The sequence below is a fragment of the Pangasianodon hypophthalmus genome, chromosome 27 (assembly GCF_027358585.1).
Source record: "Pangasianodon hypophthalmus isolate fPanHyp1 chromosome 27, fPanHyp1.pri, whole genome shotgun sequence".
Lineage (NCBI taxonomy): Eukaryota > Metazoa > Chordata > Actinopteri > Siluriformes > Pangasiidae > Pangasianodon > Pangasianodon hypophthalmus.
In genome coordinates, this window is record NC_069736.1 from 12516013 (window position 1) to 12538900 (window position 22888).

Consider the following 22888-nt stretch of genomic DNA (forward strand, 5'->3'; position numbering starts at 1 on the left):
AAAGGATGGGGTGGCTAATATGAAGAATTACAATAAGCCTCTTGATTGCTCTATTGATTTGATTTTCAGCTGATTTTAAAATTTTTTCTCTGTGTTGCACACAAATATGTCTTGGCGCTTTATTAAAGAATTTGACTTTAAATTCATCCCTCTTTCAATTATATTTAAATGACCATAGCGCGTTTCCTCCGAGACGTATTTCCTCCGAGACACGTGAAGCCAGCCAACCACATCTTGTGACTGCTGCTTATGCAGCAGAAAGGGAAGTGCTGTCTGTCCTCTTCTGCATACATGATCACAGACGCATCCGTGATTGGTTTGTGTCACTTTGATTGACAGAGGAGGGAAGATATGCGAACACCTTTCTGTTGCACCACTCGAGAGACTTTTTTTTATATTAATAATATTATTTTTTTATCTATATGCCCTTGTGATTCTGCAAATATGTAACAAGATTAAAAAAGATCCTACAAGCTAACTTTCATTTTGCTGGTTGGTGACTTGTTTGTTGTTAAGGAAAGACAGACAGAGAGAAAAAATGATTATTTCAGTGTAGTTATGATGATAGCCAGTGTAATTTCGAAGCTAGCTGGGAAAAAAAGTCAAATATGGGGTCCGTTTTGCAAAGAGTTGACTGATGAGCTTCTTGTCAGGTCTCCATGAAGCCAAATTATAGCTTGTGAAGGCTTATTACCAGAACTAATTATTATCTTAGGACTAGGTACATTTTTAACAGTCCGCTTTTGTGGTTCATCATATAGGCCACGAGCTGTAAAAGTTTGGGGTGCCTTTGAGCTATGGTGGGATGTAAAATGTATAAATAGACTACAACTCCTCTAGAAAAATGGGTAAAGATCAAAAAAACACTTAAAAGTATAGACATCCTTGATTTATTCTGGCTGATTTCAACCATGAATGTGGGGGAATAAGTATGTGCAGTGGTGGTGGTTGTGTAGAGTGTACATCAACATTACAAACAGTTATAACTTGTATTTAATATGGGGGATTTTTTTTTACTGAATGTCACACTGATATGAATGTAAAGAGAAATGCTCGGTGCAAAGTCTTAAGTTGCTGACAGGGGTAACAGCAATGAAAGTGAAGCTCCAGCACCTTTGATTTATGTGAATGTCTAGTGGAGCTGAGCTGCGTTACTATAATTAGATAAACATGTAAATCATAGCATGGTATAATGATTATAATAATGATAATGTAATAGTCTTACACTGCAGTGTGTGTATGTATATATATATATATATATATATATATATATATATATATATATATATAATTGACCCTTGTTCATTAGTTCACTGGTTAGTCTAAAAGCTATCATGTTTTGCTGCCAAACAGAATCAGAAAATATTTAGGTATGACTTTAACTCCAAAGCTGACATAAAACACAATGTGTTTCAGGGTGGAGTTCTCCTTTAAGTACACTATATGGTCTAAAGATTTTTGACACTTGGCCATCACACCTGTGCTTGTTGAACATCTCATTGCAGATTTACTCCTCCTTTTGGTGCTATAATAACCTCTACTCTTACGGGAAGGTTTTCTACCAGATTTTGGAGCGTGGCTCTGGGGATTTGTCCATTCTGCCATGAGAGCATTAGTGAGGTCAGGTACTGGGGTGTAGTCGGTGTTCCAGTTCATCCCAAAGGTGTTCAGTGGGGGTTGAGGTCAGGAGTCTGTGCAGGCCACTTGGGTTCGTCCACTTCAACCTTGCCAAAGAGTGTCTTGGAATGGAGCTCAGTTTGTGCACAGGGGAACTGTCATGCTGGAACATGATTGGGCCACGGTACCAGTGAAGGGAAATTGTAATGCTACAACATCCTATACAATTGTATGCTTCCAACTTTGTGGCAGCAGTTTGGGGAAGAAGCACGTATGGGTGTGATGGTCAGGTCTTCACAAACCTTTGACCATATAGTATATGTTTTTATTGAAATATTTGTGGTGTGCTTAATGATTCTGGTACTGATTTTTTTGCTTGATTTTTTTTATTCCTGTGAGAAATTTGTCACGCTGATGTCACAGTGGGACATTGCTAGTACAGTTAGAGCAGCGTTTAATAGGAGACAAATTTTAACTGAACTCAAACCTAAGTAATAACAATCCAGTTTCACTGTTCACATGCTCACGTAAAAGAGTAAGTCATTTTTTTTGTCACTCGCCATTTTCCAGCGAGAAAATCCCAACATGGAAGTAGTAGACTTACAGTTCCAGGATGCCGTGCAGCTATATGATGCAGTTGTGCCGAGTTACAGCAGAAGCCTGACTCAACTAGTTAGCAATCTACAAGATGGCGAGTGTGATGGTGTTGACAGCGGTACTAGCTTAAAAGTTGACGCTGATGAATTTGAGCAGAGTACAGAATAAAGAGCTGGACAGTCTAAAGAATAAAGTGCTGCTGCAGGGCTCTTTTTAGGTAGAGATGAAGCGAGGGCTAAATCCTGCTGGCAGCACTAACCGAAGGTAGTGGAACAGCATTGTGGGTAATGCCTTTACAGCAGATACAGACACATCCAACAGATATCTGACTGATCATAGTTTACTGTAAGGTGTTTAATTCCATTTTTCTTTCGATTATTAAAAATTTCAGTTCATTTAACCTACTATTCTTATATGATAGTAATATGACAGTATATTTTCCTGTAGTCTTCCATCATCCAGGCATCAATAGTTTGAGATTTTTTCTGTATATGCTGAATCTCCTCTTAAGCAGTAGACATCCAAAGCCTATGCCTTTTCTGGATTGTTATTCATTATGTAGTTTGTTAATGAGTTTCTGTAATGTATTCTATAATTTAGCTCTATCTCTACTTTCCAGTCTTTGCAAATCTCTGCCCTTTATTGAATTACCAACACGCTCTGCCGATTGCAAATTCATATGAATTCCCAAGAGCCAACTTTCACCTTCTTGTTTTTCTTTCTTTCTTTTTTTTTTAAAACCTCTTATTCTCTTTATTTCTCTCTCGTTCAGACTACTGATGCTGGTAGAGTGAATTTTCAATATGTATATAAATAAATGACATGGAGATTAATTAATCAGTATAGGCTGAAGGGAGCAGGAGGAAAAACATGGTGGAGGAGAAAGCTTTTTCTTTTTCCCAGGTACGCACAGCTCTTATGAATAATGATAAAGGGATAACTCACACACACGCACATTATGCTGGAACCAACATACTTGCCTATGCTTACATGTCGCTACATACATACATAGATGTACACACTCTGGTAAGCCATTTTACAGTGCCCCTGTAAAAGCCCCTAGGGGCTCGTTTTTAGCCATTGCTACACATAGCTACAGAGAAAGGCACGCACACACGTGCAGCAGCACATATCTCTCTGGCAGTGTTCATGCAGAAGTATCTCAAGCTGTCAGTGTGTGTGTTGCAGAACAAAGCAGCCACGGTTGTAATGGGACATTTGACAAATGAATAATAATGGCCTAATAATCCATTTCCAGTGGGAGAGACAATGCATTGGCAGTGAAATAGAAGCTTATTCTTTGTTGAATGTTATTTCTTTTCCAAAGCCTTCAGGTGGTAAGTGACCTACAAGGTTGTTTAAGGATTCATTTGGGACATGCATCATTAGTACGTTTGTCTCATAGCCAAGATATCTGTTTCTGTGCATGTGTATATGTACGTGCTATTCCTTGACAATAAGTTCCCTTTGTTTTAACAGTTGTTTAGTTCAGAGTTGGGGCCAGGGTGTAAAATGTTGGTCTTGAGTGTCAAAAAAATTCTTAGAAATTTACAAATCTACACTTTCACAAATTTACCCTTGTATCTAATAATCCGAGCAATATTCATAAATTTTTTTAGCCTTAAGTAGCTCCAGAAACACTATCCCAATGGTCTTCATAATGGTCTGTGAAGCAAAGCTAGGGAGTCTGTGATTTTTTTTTTCTTTCTTTTAATGTAGTTGCAGCAATGGAAGTCACAGCTCAATATGATCAATCAGTTATAGTCCCTGGCTCCAAAAAGTTTGAGAACCCCTGCACTACAGGAAACAATTACTGCTGACTGAAGCACATCTGTGGTCAACTGGCTGTAGTAAGGCTGGATCTGGCCTGCAGGCCACAAAGTGCTAGCTCAGAGATAGATGAGAGGTTAACATTCTGTGCTAGTAACAGACAGGTTGTGAGTTCAAGTCCCAAGGCTGCTAAAAAGCTACTGCTGGACCACTGAGCACACCCTTGTCCTCAACTCCTCTCCTAAAGACTTGGATTCTGCCTTAAATCCATTTTTACATCAGACCTAGAAACAATGCTGCTTGCAGCATGTTCCTATATCAGTCAGTGAAGCCTTTAGCACAAGCTCTGCGCATGCTCAAGTGTATTTTTTACCCTTTGAGTCTATTTTCTGCTGCTTGTTGCAATCGGCATACTGGTGGTTTCTCGCTTAAAACACTACAAAATGCAATATCCCTGCTATGTTGTGCAGACCGGGCCCAAAACAGCACATGGGCTATGTTTCAGCTTGTAGTCCTACTGCAGAATCTGGTGATATTTCCAAACTTTGTCTAAGAGTTCTAATTCTGTGTTGTAAAGTGAGCCTCATTTCCCAATTCTTTACAGTGTTCACTAGAAGGTAGGTTTATTTTTGGCTCTTTACATTACACAGCATAGAATTTTTCTTTAAGGCTAGAAATGACCCTAATATATCTATTAGTTCATTATGTGTTATGATACTCATCGAAGTTAGTCATTAAATTACCTCATATAAGCATTGCTTTTATTTAATTATGCTTGGAAATGCTTGCAAACAGACACTTAAATAGAAAATAACACTCACAGTTTTGTCCTCCCACATTGCTGATGTGTAGCGCAGTCAAGTTGTTGAGCAAACGTCGAAACTCAAATGGAGTGAGTGATGGATAAACCTCTGTTTCGGTTAACCTATGGATTAAAAAGCAGGTTATTAAATTCCGTTTTTCATATAGGCGTGTGTGTGGATTGCGTGCATGTCTGTGCAAAGGATACACAATGATGCTTATGTTACAAATTGTCAGTTCATCCATACAGGTGCACTGGAGCAGCTCTATAATAAATGTAGCTAAATGTACCCTAACTATTCTGCTGCTAATGTGGATGTGGATCTCAGCATACGAAAGTTTATCAAGCTCTCAACTTTCTCACTTTGCCCCGCCCAGCCTTATAATAGCCTATGAGCCTAAAAGAACTTTGCTTTTTTCATGTTTTCACCATGTCAGTGTGTGTGTTAATGAGAATGGGAGAGAGGCTGTGCATGCAAGAGATTTGAGATGGTGAATGTTGTGTGTTTTGCGCTTTTATTCGGGTAAAATCCATAGCAAAGCTCAGGAAGCAAGGCAGGCTTAATACTGGCCCAAACATTAAACGAGAATCAAAAACAGAAAGCGCAATGAAACATACAGACTAACATGGAAAGTAAGGTTCTGCTTTAAAAGTTTCTAATTTGCACAAAAAGTGAAGTGTGGTGACCATACTCGGAATTTGTGCTCTGCATTTAATCCATCCAAGTGCATACACACAGTAGTGAACACACACCTGGAGCAGTGGGCAGCCTTTTTTTTTTTTTTTTTTTTTTGCTGCGGTGCCCGGGGAGCAGTTGGGGGATCAGTGCCTTGCTCAAGGGTCTCACCTCAGTTGTGGTATTGAAGGTGGAAGAGAGTGCTGGTCATTCACTCCCCCCACCTACAATCCCTGCCGGACCTGAGACTTGAACCCATGACCTTCAGGTTACAAGTCCAACTCTTTAACTATTAGGCCATGACTGTCCCCAGAAGGACTACGTGACAACCAGTGACCACAGAGAATATAAAAAGCTAAACTGATCAAGAACTAACATGAAACAGGGGAACACAATCAGGCAACAAACTAATGAACAGACAGGTATTTACACAATATGACTTTGCAACAAACTAATGAACGGACAGGTATTTGCGCAATGACTTTGCAACAAACAACGAAAAACACAGGACATAAAAAGACAAACTAATCAAGAACTAACAAGAAACAGGTGAACACACTCAGGCAACAAACCAATGACAGGCTGGGGTGGGGACATGTATATTATCCTCATAAATTGTTTGTTTCTTGCTGTGCTTAGTCTTACTTGATAGACACAAACAGACATTTGTCCTCATATTTTTATTCTTCATGTAGAAGTTTCTCTAAAAATCGATCCTTCAGCTATGGAATCAAACTGTGATGTCAGTGCTAGATCGACCAGACAGCTTTGTGTGTTATGACTTGGCTTGTTCTTCTACGATGGTATATTTTATACAAGTGCAGTGATTGTGATTTATGCTGTATTTTGACTCTGTTCTTAGCTGCATTTGAATACACTTCTTGCTTCCTGATTATTTGTCCTAACCATTTCAGCTTTGGTTCTTCTTTCTCTAATCAGTACATAGGTGCAACAGGATGGGAACATAGTGTGAAGCATTGAATGAGTTCATGAAACTTCACATAATGGCATCCACAATTTTTGTTCCTGAATGTTTTTCCTTTCTTTATTCTTTCCCATCCTACTTCATCTTCCAAACTGCCCTTGGCTCTGATCTCTCTCATTTTCATGGCCTCATTAAAATTAGCCCCGCCAACACACTCCCTGTGTCAGAGAACAATACTGTCAATGACACATACATTCGCACATTCACAGATGTGTGACTGTGACTGCTTCCTCGTGCATTCATGCAATCCACACCCTGCTGATAAACAGACAGAAATAGCAGATAACTAGTATACCCCCCTAGACTTGTCTTCATACTTTCATTTCTCATGTTATAAATTCTCCAGAAATGGACCCGTTCTGTTCGGGAAGTCTGCGCTCTGCCAAACTGAAGAGACAGCTTTAAAACAAGTCTAATTATATATTGTGCAAAGAGCAGACTTTTTATTTTTTCCTGGTTCCTACTAGGTATGCTAGATGTTGACAAAAATGCCAAAACAAGATGTTTTTTAAACGTGTTGTGGCATGGGAAAATCTCTTCACACGGTCAAATTTGGACATTTTCAGTATATATAGATTTAAAAACTATAGGCTTTTCTGAAGAAAAATATGTTTCCCTTTTGCATCCCAATCACAAGTAAATTTGTAGCATTGCAAAGTCTGCTTCCCTCCAAAAGTGAAAAAAGGAGAAAATTTAAAGATTTCATTCCAATTCCACCAAAAGACATCCTGTCTACCTCAACATTTATATCCTAATCTACTTATGGAAAAAACTACATATAGGAAACTGGATATTCCAGGGGAGACTCACAGATACAGGGAGAACATGTACAGAAACACTGCACATTCTCTTAAGTGGTGTTTTGATGATAGTGGTAGACAGATCTAACATGGCAGCTCAAGATTTTTCACTGGTATTCAAATGGAGTGAGATCTGGTGAGTATGAAGCCCACTCCCATCAGGACAGAAATGAAATGAAAAGGGGATCAGCGGGACATAGTGTCACGACTAACCTGATGGAGGCAGCTTTGGCTTCACATGCTCTAAGCACACAATCTCTCCATTTTTCATTTGCAGTTTCCTTATTTAATGTTTATTTCTTGTTCTCATGTACTCATTAACCTTCATACTCTTGCTATTAATTGCTTTTACATGATCCTTGTTTCCTACTACTTAATTTAAGCTATTTTTCCTATTATCTCTAAAGTCTTGAGTGTATTTATGTGGCGTTCTAAGCTATGATTCCGGGCCATTCTTTTTTTTTTTTTAGTTCCTAGTAACAGCAGTAAAGTGTTTTTCTCATCAGCATTGATAAGATTAGTTGGAGTGTCACAGACTGTGCCAAACTCCTTCAATACAACAAATTTCCCAAAGCAGCTAAAAGCTCGAGGCACCTTGCCAAGCTGATCTGTTATGTGATACCAATTCTTAGCAATTTTCTCTTAATTGAATTAGGCCTAATAAAAGCACAAGAAAAAGAAGCAGTGCTGGCTTGTGTATATATATATATATATATATAAAAACACAGCTTAATATAAGATTAGAAGATCTGCAGGTCTTTGTTCTTAATTATTAATGACCTTTTAAAAATTTTATTACATGCTCCATCACTCATCATTCATCTTTAAAGCATCTGTCAAAATGGTTTAAAAAGTTAAACATTAGACTAAAGACGAAAGATATGTCACTTAATATGCAGTAACCAAGGTTAGACTCAAGAAATATGTGTCTTTAACTGTAAGCAATGCCACAGTAGTATAGAAGCAGCATTTATGTCCTTGCATTTACCTGAATACACTGATGACACTGCAGCTTGGACAGGTTAATTAACCAGAAGCCTACTTTTACAACTCTATGTATAGACTTTTCATCTCCTCATTGTCTAGCCTATCTGCTATCTGCTAACTGCTGTTCCTTTTATGGCTTTTTCAAAAAACCGTGACTTGGAATTACTCACCTTACAATAGCAATCATATTAAAATTATCTGTACAAATGTAGGCGGCACAGTGGTTAGCATTAACGCCTCACAGCTCTGACTTCAAGATTCTGTTGTTTCTTAGTGCTCATGGGTTTCCTCTGGGTTCTTGGGCTTCTACACAACTTCCAAAAATTGGGCCACTCTAAATGCCCCATAGGTGTGAATATATTTGTGAGTGTGTGTGTGTTGTGTCATGTGATGGACTGGTGTCGCATCCAGGGTGTATTTCTGCCTCATGGTCAGTATTCCTGGGATAGGCTCCAAATCCACTGCAATTCTGACCAAGATAAAATGGTTGCTGAGAATGAAGGAATGAAGATGAATGTATATAATGCACCAGAAATGCTAGCTAGATGCAGGTTCGGTCATGGTCAGATGCAAAGAGTCCGAGTAACCAGGAAAGAAGTCACTTCAGTTTGTGGCTGGGGTAAAGGGGTAAACCTGATGTCACCTACTTCAGAAAGCCCTACTCAGAAATCAGTCAAGATAAAGATCAACATCAGTCCAACACCATTCTTTCTCATGAAGAGCATAACAAGTGCACAGAAGCTATATTTAAATGTAGGAAACTAATCATGAAAATTAGTATTCTTTTGTTGGATTGTGTTAATGTTTTCACAGGCCAAACCCAACTAAAAATTCCCACCAGATTTACAAAAGTTTCAGTAACACTGTTTTTGTTCGTACTCGAGTGCGCATATGTTGATGAATGCCAATTGCCTGTGTTTGGGAAGAATCCCGATGATGGCATACAGTACACTAGGGTGTATAGGGCACACTGTCGATTGAGACGTACCACCTCGGTCACTCGGTTACAAGTGTGTGTAATTGAAATGAACCTCTTGAAGTTATGTATTCTTGACAGCGTAATCCCTGTACAGAACAATTATAACCTTGCAGTTATTGCAGTAACAATTATACACTACCAGCATTTTCAGGAATACCAAATTTGTGTTAATGCTCTTACAAACAATTTTATGAATAAATTAATTCGTATCCCACTTGATAAATGAAGCCCAATGTACACACACATTATATAAACTCTCATACACATACCTGAGTGTGAAGATGTTACGAGGGGTGTGGCTAGGCTGACTGTCCACATACTGCTTCGAAAACAAGTTGGCACTGACTGACAGTCCAGATCCTTCAAGAGCCACAGTCACAATCTTGGGCAACAGCTCACTTGATTCAGCCGTAAATGACAAGGTAAGGTGCTGACCATAACTCAGCAGTTGGTTTCCCAGAAACTTTGCTGTTAGACAGAACAAAGCAAAAATATTATTCATTAGCTCCTTTTAGAGCTGGTTATTTTCAGCTCTTTGACTCAGTGAATGTTATGAGCACTATGTGGCTGTAAGTAGGGACCTGATGTAAGCTGGAAGACGTGTTGATGTGTGTGATAAAAAAATTTTCTCCAAGGATGTCTAAATGTCACAACTGACAGAAAGTGGAGGAATAAGTGCTAAATCCTTGCTTTGCAGATGAGAGGGAGGGTTCTCTGATGTCCTAGCCATGTGTGTGCCGAAGTATCTGTGTATATATGTGTAAGGGGACGGGCTTGTAATTGGCTTTCATCTCCTCTCCACTCATTAAAGACTTCAAAAAGCCCCCACAGAGTGCTCTTCCACACACACACACACACACATGCAATCGTTTGTCTTAACTATCCTTGCTAGGATCTTCTACCCAAATGTCCCCACAAAATCAAAACTGTCAAATATTCCTATTCTTCTGGGGACATTTGGGGTCCACACCAAGACATAGAAACATGGCCACACACACAATATTTTATGAAATATCATTCACTCATTAGCATTTCTTGTACAAATCTATGGGGTAACAATACAGCTTCTGACTTTATTTAGCAGTTTAATGAGATTGAAGCTTTTCATTAGTTCTAATGCTCTGACTTTATGGTGGCATTAAAAGTAATGGGTGGAATCGAAAACGCAGTTGTCTGTGTTATAGTCTTTGATTTTCAGGCTCTTGTTAACGTTCACTTTAGTCAGCAAATGGGCAACATTTACAGCTGGGTGGTCCTAAACAACACACAGAGAGCAGTTAGATGTGCGAAAAAAAGGTGATGTTTGAGGGAATCCGTTTTGTAACATTCTATAGGCTCATAAGCGTACAAGATAACGAATGAAAAGATAGCATTGTATGTAACAGCATGTGATGACATGACGGCAATTGATAGTGCGACTGTCTATAGCTGCTATAATGAAAGTGACAACAGAAACTTTGTCTCACAGACGCTAAATAACATTTAATGTAACTATAAACAGTTACAAAGCATAACGTGCCATTCTTTAATAAAGAAAAATTGTAATCGTTGGCAATCGTATAAGAGAAATAAAACACTTCCAGATTTGCTGATATTGGAAAATAATCTACTTCAGGATGATATTAACTTTACATAGGGCGGATTATTCCTTATATATTATATATGCTAAATGTTCACTTTCTATATGAGTAGAATCAGAATCTCATTTTTATAATAATGAACTAGCCTTGATTTCATTGCTTCACCCAACTGGAATTAATCTACTTATTCACGCAAAGTACTGCATTCAAGTCTTCTAGCTAACCCAAAAATTGTAGAAGTGTGATTTAAATATTGTCAATCATTTTTCATTATAAAGTCCATCAATCGGATCCATGCTGACAAATCAGTTAGTAAGGACTGCACCAGATCAACCTGTCCTGTAAACTGGCTGGAGACCACCTGGACTGTCAGAACTTTCAAATCAGATCATCGTATTCATCTGAGAGTTTCTGTTTGTGAAGTTTGTGAACTATGGCTTGCCAGAGACAAAACACTGCAAGCATTCTCATCCCAGACAAAACAGTGTCTTGTTAAACACATATCATGTGTATTTTCTGTGCTGTGCCCTGCTGCTCTTCCCGAGGAACTGAGGCTCATGACTCATCTGGGAAGTAAAACAGGATGGGGCTGAGGACCTCATACTTTCAGAGTTCTCAGTGTGTTCAGTCAGATGTCATGTTCCAGTCTCCTACATAGAGACCTTTTTTCTACTTGAAAAGCAAGCGTCTGGCATAAGATGTTCTCCTCTACTGTTCAAGATGGACAGAATTAGTTCCCACAGATGAATGGCAATGCTAGAAATACTGTAAAAAGCCAAAAATACTTTTATGCAAGAATTAGGTAGTGAAAGAGTACAATTATGGAAAGAGTACAAAACACATTTGACTTGAGTTAAATTACTGCTACTGCAGTAATAATTCACTTCAGCAAAGGTAAAAGAAAAGGCTTAGAGTAAATAAATCATCTGGCGAAAAACTACTTGAGTAGTTTACTTTAGAAATGATGACTACTTGTCTACAATTAACACCCCTAATCTGAAATGTTCTATTTTCTTCTCTGTTCTTATGTTCACTAACAAAGCCGTTAGCTGGCTAGGTAACTAGCTAACTATGATCTCAGTAGTTTTCTGGATTTGTTAGTTAGCTAGCTCATGATAATTCATACACGCGTCTAGCTACATAGTTATCTAAGCAAAGATGCCCCTTACACATTGTCTTGAGCATGACCTATAGGCTGTACAGCAAGAACACTAGTTAGTGTCAGTTCCAGTAAAGTGCCCAAAGGCTATGAAATGAAGTACTGTACATACACTTTATGGCCCAAAGTTTGTGGACACCACACCATCACACTCATATGTGGGCCTTCCCCAAACATTTGCTGGAAGCACACAATTGTATAGGATGTCTTTGTATGCTGTAGCATTAGAATTTCCCTTCACTGGAACTAAGGGGCTGAAACATGTTCCAGCATGACAGTGTCCCTGTGCACAAAGCGAGGTCCATAAAGACTTGGTTTGCCAAGGTTGAAGTGGAAAAACTCGAGTAGCCTGCACAGATCCCTGACCTCAACCCCAGTGAACACCTTTGGGATGAATTGGAACACCAACTGCACCCCAGGGCTCCTCACTCTTCATCAGTGCTGGACCTCACTAGTGCTCTTGTGGCTGAATTCCCTCAGTCATTCTCCATAATCTAGTGGAAAATCTTTGCGTAAGAGAGGAGGTTCTTATAACAGCAAAGGGGGACTAAATCTGGAACGGGATGTTCAAAAAGCACATATGGATGTGATGGTCTGGTGTCCACACACTGCCATAATAGTGTATGTGAAGTTAAGTAAAGCGATAAAATTGTGGCAGATGTTTCACATATTTAATTAACCCCAGTTTCTGGTCATCTTACCAAATGATGAATCCAATTTCCGGGAAACAGCTCCATACACTAATTTATTGTAAAATAAATCTATTTGAATATTTACATAATATAAATATATCATACAAAAACTGACTATTAACCACTTCATATCGTACCAATACTGAATAAATAACTGAATATAAATGTACAATAAACATAATAATTTTGCATAAATGACTATAACTGTTGCACTCCTGATTAGGTAAAATTGTAAAACCCACACTTAGCATGATAAAATACCTTCATATCTAGGAATAGGGTATGCCTGCACAGTTGTGTTGCTAGGCAATTAGCATAGAGGACATTCATTTGGTTTTGCATGGCACGCAGGGAGTGACGAGGAGTGCGTAGAATAGGAGAAAGAAATAACAGCCATTGGGGTTGGGGAAAAAACTGTCTGAAATATAAGAGAGTGAAACAGAACCAAAGAGACCCTTGACTTCTAGTACTTTCTGCTCTCTCTGCGATTCAAGATCAAACATGATGAAACACAGGTGCTGACCTTCTCCTCGTCACACAAATTAACCGACACCAAAGTGATGAAACCTGATGACATTTACTGAACTTTGTCTGAGCTCACCCTGCAATCACACCAGCGACCGAAAAGTTATTGCTGTCGTACTCACAGTGTTGCTTGGGGGTGTACATTGTCCAATTTTTTTAAAAATTAGAAACCTTTGATAAACGGTAATAGCTAAAATGTTTGGCCTATAGCTGGATTCTTTAAATGGTGGTCCGCAAGCAAGTTTTCTCTGGCCCCAACCCATCCTCCAACACATTTTATAGTCATATTAAAATGATTTTGTACCTGTAAAAGAAATTAAATTCTGTCCTACCATCAAAACCTACTGAAATGTATGAGTACACATAAGCTATACTCTTGACGTGTAAAGGTCTGTGTGTGTGCTGTTACAGAAAACAAAACTAGAGTATGACCACAGAGTAAAAACATACACATGTCGACAGCTAAACACACGGGTATTCTTAACAATTAGACCCAAAGCGATGTTAGACCAAGCAGAAATTTGGGGTGAGACACTTCTCACTCAGTACCTGATGACAATGATCATCTAAGTCTGAAGTTTTGTAGAAAACTATCAAGCAGCAGTGGCTCTTGATATGTACAGTTAATAAACTGTACTTATAAGACTAGTATTTAATCTCGCTAGAAGAAATATGTTTTGATCATTTTCGGCCCGTTCCCCCAACAGAAAACTCAGAAACATTGAAGCTACCAAGCACAGCCTTCCTCCCCTCCCAGGGCACTCTTTAGCCACAATCCCAGCTCTCTCTGTTTCAAAATTTGCACATCTGTATCATCTTCACAATATTGTACACATTACTGCACCATTACACACCAATATCACATTATTCTATATGGTATATAATACTGTATAGATTTCTTACAATCATTCACATCTGCCACATGTACATATTTGATATTCCTTCATACATACACAGTACACTTACTCCTTAGCATATAATATTTATCCTATTTATTTTAGGGTAGTTTACTTGCTTATCTATTTCTTGTACTGCTTGTGTTCTTCCACAGTTGACCAGTGTTATTTATTTTGTATGTTACATGCCCTCTCACAAAGCTAAATTCCTCATTACTCACATTAGTGTTTCCAAGAATAGCTTACTCAGAAGTACATGATTTAGTTTAATAATCTACTCACATTTTCTTGCTTGTGCTGCTTTTTTAAATGCTTTTTTTAATACTCTAGATAGCTTGACTGGTAACACTTTTCACTCAATCACCTTCAGGCTAGAGTTTCCAGCGTGGCTGGCATTGTCTCTCAGGTAACAAGCATCATCTGGGATTTTCTAGTGACAGAGTACATGTCTATGTGCACCAAGTATGACTGGAAATCCATCATTACAGGTTTCCATGAATGAGGGACTTTTTCAACTGCCTGGGGGTGCCTACATGGGAAGCATATTGTCTAGGCTTCAGAAAACTCTGAATCCCTGTTTTACAACTTCAAGAGAACATTTTCTATTGTTCTCTTGGCATGTTCTGGAAATTGGTGGACACAGAAGTTGTGAATGTTGTTCACCACCATGGGCAAGGTTCTGACCTTGACATGCTACTCCCAGGAGCAAAGCACCCCAACACCACGTGTTTGTGTCATTTCCTTTTTAAGGCCATCTTCTGCAACCTTCTCCTATATATCCAGCTACTGCAGTTATATTAGAAGAAGAGGAAGCAAAATGCAGATGGTTACCAGGGAATGCAGCAACCAAGTAGCTCAGGAAGCAATCCTACTGACGGAGTCTTTTGCTATACTTTTCTGCTGAGAGTGCTGTTTGAGAGTGTTATTTGGCAAGACAAGATGGTGTGGAAAAAAGAAGTCTCTTTTAACAGCTAGCAAGAAGTCAAAGGCAATTTCTGACAAAAAGGAACCCTCTACCTTGAAGTGTGCAAGCACAACATTTCAGTTCCTCTGGTCTAGGTATTGAAAATCCCATCTATTCATCCAAAGTCAATTTTGAAAGTACCCTGCCCAGATTAAACGTCTTAATACCACAAAGTATTATCTCAATTGTTATAGCTGATGAACTGATGAAAAGATTTGACCATAGTAGCACCATCCTGCATGCGTAGCTAATAAACAGCATTTAAATGTGTTCAGGTTAGCAGTTCATCATCAATGTGCAGGCAAGTATTAAAATTGCATCAAATGTAGCTGTATTGGCCTAAGGCCTAACTATGCAAGGACACTGAATAATATCTGGAAAATGAATACTATATTACTTAAGATTTTTACATCAAGGTTCCCTTAATTAAAATTTTTTAACACATTTGTTTAAAATGAACAAACCATGTACTTCATTAACATCATTAACATCATCACGACATCATAAGTAACATCAACAAAGTATTGATTAATTTTAAATAACAAACCAAATAAGCTAAATAATCAACCCCTGTATTAAACAAAATTCAAACAGTGAATGAGTGAAAAGACCTTAATTAACACATTTTCTGTCAACTGGCAAAATTCAAAACTGTGACCTGAATAGCAAGTCGCATGCCATAATTTATCTTTTGCAAATTTTTTAGGGAGACAAGCACCGAAGGTGTGTAGTCACTCTATTGTTATTCTACCTTTTCTTATTATTATTAGGGAGCCAAGCACCGAAGGTGCATAGGCACCCTGTTGTTATTGTACCTTTTCTTCTTCTTCTTCTTCTTCTTCTTCTGGCTAGGGTGTCTATGGCAGCCCATAGAACCGTCAGGTAAAAAGTTGTGAAATTTGGCACACTGATTGGGGAGTGTCTAAGGAACATTCTGACCAAATCTGGGCCAAGTGCTGCCAGTGGTTGCGTCGCCATTGGGTCAAATTTGGGCCTAATTTGGAAGTACATTTATGGTTATAACTTTTGAACCATGTGTCCAAAATTTAAAAGGCCTGGATTCCCTGAGTTGAGATGAGTTCAACGCACCCTATGACGTCAATTTCCACCTAATTAGATTTTCTGCCATCTTGGATTTTGACAAAAACATTTTTTCCACTACTCCTCCTACAAATTTTATCCAGTCATCACCAAATTTGGCACACGTCATCTGCAGAGTAAGCCTCAGAAAAGTTATCAAAAGAATTTTGAATACTCCAAATGGTTTGCCCGTAATGGTCAACGAATCTCATAGCAAAGCCACCAAGCAGGAAGTGAGGGTGTATCTCAGCCTTTGCGCACTGACATAAAACTTGGTAGGCATCTTCAGGACCATGGCCTGAGGTAATGCAACGAATTATATGACAGCATCACCTACTGGTCAAAAGTTACAATAACATGCTAAAAATGCTTAACTGCCCTCTAACTGCCATTTTTGCTACCCCTCCTCCACATTTTGTCCAATCTTCAACAAATTTGGCTTACATCATCTTGAGACTGATCTGACAAAATTTATCAAAGGAATTTTAATATTCAAAACCGTTCTCCTGTAACAACCTGGCAAATGCAAAAAACAGAATGTGTATCTCAGCAATGCATCTATGTATCATCACGAAACTTGATCTTCAGGACCATACCCTGAATGTAACCAAGAGGTTTCGTGACTGTGCTACCTTGTGGTCAAGAACTGTAACAACTTTAATTTTTTTCCTTATATCATTTGGAGAATTAGTGCTAAATTCAGAGTTCTTTTTTCTTAGGATTTCCTGGAGTATGCTGAAGTGAATGCACACCAACATATGAAATTCGAGTGTACTTCCTGTCAACAATCTTTGATTTTGTTAAAAAAGGTTTTCTCCTTACTCCTCCCACAAATTTTGTTCAATCAGCACCAAATTTGGCACACATCTTCAGAGTATGCCTCACAAAAGTTGTCAAGAGAATTTTGAATACTCCAAACAGTTTGCCCGTAATGGGCCAACGAATCTCACAGTAAAGCCGCCAAACTGGAAGTGAGGCTGTATCTCAGCAACGACTTTGCACACTGACACAAATCTTGGTAGGCATCTTCAGGACCATGCCCTGAGGCTATACAACAAATTTTGTGCCAGTACCACTTACTGGCCAAAAGTTACAATAACATGCCAAAAATGCTTCCATCTAACTGCCTCCTTTGCTATGCCTCCTTAAAAATGCTGCTTGCAGTTTTAAAATGGACTTGTTTTTAGTTAGGATTTGAGTAAACATTAGTCAATACAGCTATAATGCAGTAACATTTAAACAAATGTCAATGAATATAGTATGTGTTAATGCTGAAATACATGGTTTCCTAATGTTAACTAATGAAGTAAATAATGTTAGAATTTTTGCTTTACTGTTTCAGGCTACTTGTGGAAGCACATTTCATAATATGGGTTGTGAGTACATTTATTCAAGGCCATATCCCAAACTGCACTCCTTCCAGACACCGTAAAGATAGACGACTTCTGTGCCTGAAGTTTGGGCATGATCATGTTTGACATATCTGGGCTGGTGTATGACCTGTGTGTATATTTCCTGCCAATTCTGACCTGACAGCCCTGACATAGCACTGACTGTGAGTCAGGGTGACTCACAGCAATGCAGGAACATCATATTATAAAGATTGTTTTTCCCTTGTCTCCATACTCATGTTTTTTGACCTTTAACACAAAATCCTGTATACTGTAATCTATCTATCTATCTATCATTTATATTTTTATATTTTTCATTTTTCTACTTGTATACAAGTAAATTCTGGTTTATGTAAATTCTAATTTATGTCACAGACAGTCATAAAAAGCATTTCACTGCATGTTGTACTGTGTATATTTGTGTGTGACCAATAGAATTTGAATTTGAATTTAATAATACAAATCCTTCTAAACTGTGTCATTTGCTGGAAAAATACTACTAATAATGTTATATGTTCTAATTAGCCTGCTATAACCCTACCTACACCCAGTAGTCAAATTGTAAATAATGGATTTTTACCTTGGATTTGGCTTTTTTTTTTTTTTTTTTTGGGTAGAAAGGTGCTTCAGAGCTGGTAACAGACTCTTGAGAAACATCATCAGAAAATGATGCATTAGGGATTCTGTGCTGTGCAGCAGCTGCCATCTCCAATGCCTGAATCAGCTTTTTCTCAAAAGGTCCCAACTGTGATCCCAAAGATTTTTCTGCTTTGGTATCATTCTTTCTGGCTCGAGCTGCTCATCCTTAACTGCTGCCTCTGCTGCACTGCCTGAAGCAAGCACACACTGGACACAGCTCTGTCTCAAACCGCAATCTCACAGACCTTTCTCTGACTGACTGGTGACTGGCTTGAAGAAAACATTGGTATACTGTTTACTGGGAGCCCTCCAATCCATGAAATGATTTAGGAACAATGCTTTAATTCTCTAAACTACTCTAATATTCTGTTTAGAGTATCAGAACTTGGCTTAACACTAAAATATTTAAGAATCACTTTGAGATCTTTTTTTTTTCTTGAAAATCTATTTTGATTTACCCACACTGTCTCTAAGAGACATTAATGACATCTTTGACATTGCTAGTCTTTTCTCTCTTACTTTCTTTCAACCATATCCAGCCTTGGATGATTATTGCATACACTGGCATGTTTTGGACATACCAGATAAATACGGTTTCTTTTTTGGCTATCATTATAAAACTTTAGATTCTTATTTACAGTAGCTCTTCACATTTCAGTCAGTCAATATGAATGTAACCAATTCATATGAGAAATGTTTTTGAATCTGATATTCTTGCCACTTTGGCATTTAAACCTTTCAAACCTTTTTTTCACTACTTTCCACACTTTTCTTAATTTTTCTTTTTATCTGCTGGATTTTTTCCTTCCTGTTTTCACCTTCTGCTGTAGTTTTTCAAAGAAGTTTTTTTTTAAAGACAGAAAACAGAGGCTACTCTCGGATCATTAGGAAGTAACAACTAATGTAAGCATTCTCATTCTTTCAGCATGTGCAAAAATAATGAGGTGATAGTGATGATATAGATTCAGTAAAGGACATTCTGGGTCCCTTAGGTAGAGACAGGGATCCCCAACTCCAGCATTAGAGCCTTCAGCAGGGGGAATGGGTGATGATTTGGTGACATAGTTGCAAAGCCAAGGCTAACACTAAGGCCTGGTCACAAGAGCACTAATCCTTTCCGATTCACACACCTAACTGATTTAACCCAGTCAATGAGGCAACTCACTGAGAAGCCTGTTGAAAATGAAATGTGACCAGCATCTGTAGTTACAACTTAGTAGAGGTCAGTCAGAATATAACAGGGCTCACTCAACACAGGATACATGCTTGATATAATACTGACATTTGGCATAGTGCATATAGTGCAGTGGAAAGGTATTTGCCCCTTCCTGATGTCCTTTTTATTTGTCTCACTAAATGGTTTCAGATTCCCATACAAGAAGAACATGAAGAAATGTAAAATACAGTTTTAAATGATCATTAAATTTATTGAAGGAAAAAGGTTATGCAACACCTATATCACTCATATGTAAAAGTAATTGCCCCCTAACTTAATAACCACGTTTAGCAGCAACAACTGCAACCAAATGCTTTTGATTACTGGAGATCAGACTTTCACATCTCTGTGGAGGAATTTGGGCCCACTATTCTTTGCAGAATTGCCTTAATTCAGCCAAATTAGATGGCTTTCGAGCATGACCTGCCCGTTTAAGGTCCTGCCACAGCATCTCAATGGGGTTTAATTCAGGACTTTGAGTCGGCCACTGCAGAACCTTAAATTTGTTTCTTTTGTACCATTCATGGATAGACTTGAGCTTGTGCTTCAGAACGTGTCTAACCGAATTGCACTTGCGCTTCACAGACTGATGAGTGGACTTTGTTCTTCAGGATTTTCTGGAGTGCAGAATTCATGGTTCTGTCAATTATGGCAAGTTGCCCAGGACCTGAAGCAGCAAAACATCCACACACCATCACACTACCACCACCATGTTTGATTGTTGGTATGACGTTCTTATTGTGGAATGCTCTGTTAGCTATAGGCCAGATATAATGGGACCCATGTCTTCCAAAAAGTTCCACTTTTGACTCATAAGTCCAGAGGCTATTATCCCAAAAGGCTTGTGGGTCATCAATATGGGAAATGAGCCTTTATGTTCCTCTCGGTTAACAGTGGGTTTTGCTTTGCAACTCTCTCTTGGATACTATTTTGCCCAGTCTATTAATCAGTGGTGAAATCATGAACACTGATCTTTTCTGAAGCAAGCAAAGCATGCAGCTCCTAAGATTTTTGTCTCAGTTCTTTTGTGCCTTTCCAATTTAGGCATTTTAGGAATTTAGGAATTTAGGCTGACCATATCTGGAAATATTTGCCACTGTTTCAAGTTTTCTCCATTTGGAGATAATGGTTCTCACTGTGGTTCGCTTGAGTCCCAGATTCTTAGAAATGGCTTTGTAACCCTTTCCAGACTGATATATTTCAATAACTTTCTTTTTTCTCTCTTCTAGAAATTCTTTTGATCACAGCATAGTGTGCTGTTTTTGACACCTTTTAGCCTACTTGACATTGCTGGAAAAGTCGATATAAGTGATGTTTAGATTCAACAGGGCTGGCCTCAGTGTGTCTATTCCAGTTGAACCCAATTGTCAGTTAAATTTGGTTAATTGGTTGATTGTAACTAAGGGGGCAGTTACTTTTTCATACAGTGCTAGTTGGTGTTGGATAACTTTTTTACTTCAGTAAATTAAATGATCATTTAAAAACTGTATTTTGTATTTACTTAGGTTGTCTTTGTCCCCAGTAATCTCTGAACACCAATCTCATTTAATTAAATATGCCATTGGTCATATTAACCAGATCAAATCAGAATGGGGGAAAAAATGTGATCTCAGTGATTTTAACCATGCCATGATTGTGGGTGCCAGAGAAGCTGGTTTGAGTATTTCTATAACTGCCGATCTCTTGGGATTTTCATGCACAACAGTCTCTAGAGTTTACTCAGAATGGTGCAATAAAGAAAAAACATCCAGTGAGTGGCAGTTCTGCAGAAGGTAGCACCTTGTTGATGAGAGAGGTCATCGGACAATGGCCAGACTGACAGAAAGGCTACAGTAACTCAGATAACCACTCTGACAAAATTGTGGTGAGCAGAAAAGCATCTCAGAATGAACAACACATTGAACCTTGAACTCTGTTCAGCCAAGAACAGAAAGGTGAGGCTGCAGTGAGCACAGGTTTTCCAAAACTGGATGACAGCTGAAGCCTGGAAAAATGTAGCCTGGTCTGATGAATCTCAATTTCTGCTGAGGACACAGAGGACACAGAGTGGGATTTGGTGGCAACAGCGTGAATCCATGGACCCAACCTGCCTTATATCAACAGTCCAGGCTGGTGGAGGTGGTGTAATGGTGTGTGGAATGTTTTCTTGGCACACTTTGGGCCCATTAATACCAATAAATCTTCTCTTGAATGCCAGCCTATTTGAGTATTCTTGCTGATCCTGTGCATCCCTTCATGGCCACAATTTGCCCATCTTCTAATGGCTACTTCCAGCATTGTCACAAGGCGAAAGTCATCTCAAACCGGTGTCATGAACATGACAATGAGTTCAATAAGTGGCCTTCCCGGTCACCAGATCTGAATCAAATCTGAATCCAAAACACGTTTGGGATGTATTAGAATGGCAGCTTTGCAGCATGAAAGTGCATCTGAAAATCTGCAGGACTTGCGCGATGTCAACATGGATCAGAATCTCAAAGGAATGTTTCCAACATCTTGTGGAATCCATGCCATGAAGGATTGAGGCTGTTTTGAGAGCAAAGGGAGGCCCTACTCAGTATTAGTATAGTGTTTCTAATAAAGTGCTCAGTGAGTGTATGTAATCTTTGTGAGACTGTTTGGAAATGGAGCTGAACATTAGAGCTCTCTGCCACTAGGCTAATGGATAAAGGGCAAAACTAACAGCAGAAGAAGAAAGCAGCTGCTTTTCATAGCTTCATGTTTTGTCTCATCTCTCATGCATTTATAAGTTTTGTTAGCTGACCACACGGTTAAAAATGTTTGAAACTGTCCATACAGGTACATGACAGATGATTTGCGGGACATTACTGCCCGCAAATAAATGCAGCAGAAAATCACACAATTAAAATTTTTTAAACAGCCTGTAAAGATACATGAGATAGTGTTCATGGAACATTTCTGCCTGAAAATAAAAGCAACAGAAGACTGACGTAATGTCACATGTAAATCTGCATGACAGTCTTTCTCCAGCAGAAACGATGTATGAAATCGGATTACAAGTGGTCACTGGAGATGAATTCATAATGCCATGTGTGAACGGCTATGCATCTCGGCTGTCCACTTGTGATCCAATCCCCCAGGACACGTTAATGCCTTGTGTTAACAGGGCCTAAGATCCTAGAAACGTTGTAGCACAGCAGCTAAACTCCTACTTGCATAGGAATCAAATACATTAAATCTTTTAGGATTTTGGCCTCATCACAGTACTGTGACAACACTGGTTAAAGTGGTAAATAACTTACTACTAGACTCTGATCAGGGTTGTGTCTCCTTGCTTTCATTAAGGCATAGATAACAACATTCTACTTGACGGACTAGAAAATGTTGGTGTTAGGGTAATGGCTCTATCCTGGCTGACCATTATCAGTTTGTTAATGTTGACTTCACTATGCATACAAAAGTAATGTTTGGTGTTCCGCAGGGCTCTGTTCTAGAACCACTGCTTTTTTCCCTATATATGCTACCTCTAGGTACAATTATTCATAAACATTTTATTAGCTTACACTGCTATG

At 38.7% G+C, this 22888-nt stretch overlaps 1 protein-coding gene across 1 annotated transcript in view; it reads right to left on the reverse strand.

Annotated features, from left to right (window-relative positions):
• lamc3 (laminin, gamma 3) overlaps positions 1-22888 on the reverse strand; it is a 121196-nt gene that overhangs the window by 40768 nt on the left and 57540 nt on the right. Inside the window, exons 10-11 of the mRNA XM_026922053.3 lie at positions 9483-9681; positions 4806-4909 (exon numbers count right to left, since the gene is read on the reverse strand). Of these exons, the coding sequence (XP_026777854.3) occupies positions 4806-4909; positions 9483-9681 (303 nt within the window). The remainder of the gene's footprint in view (positions 1-4805; positions 4910-9482; positions 9682-22888) is intronic.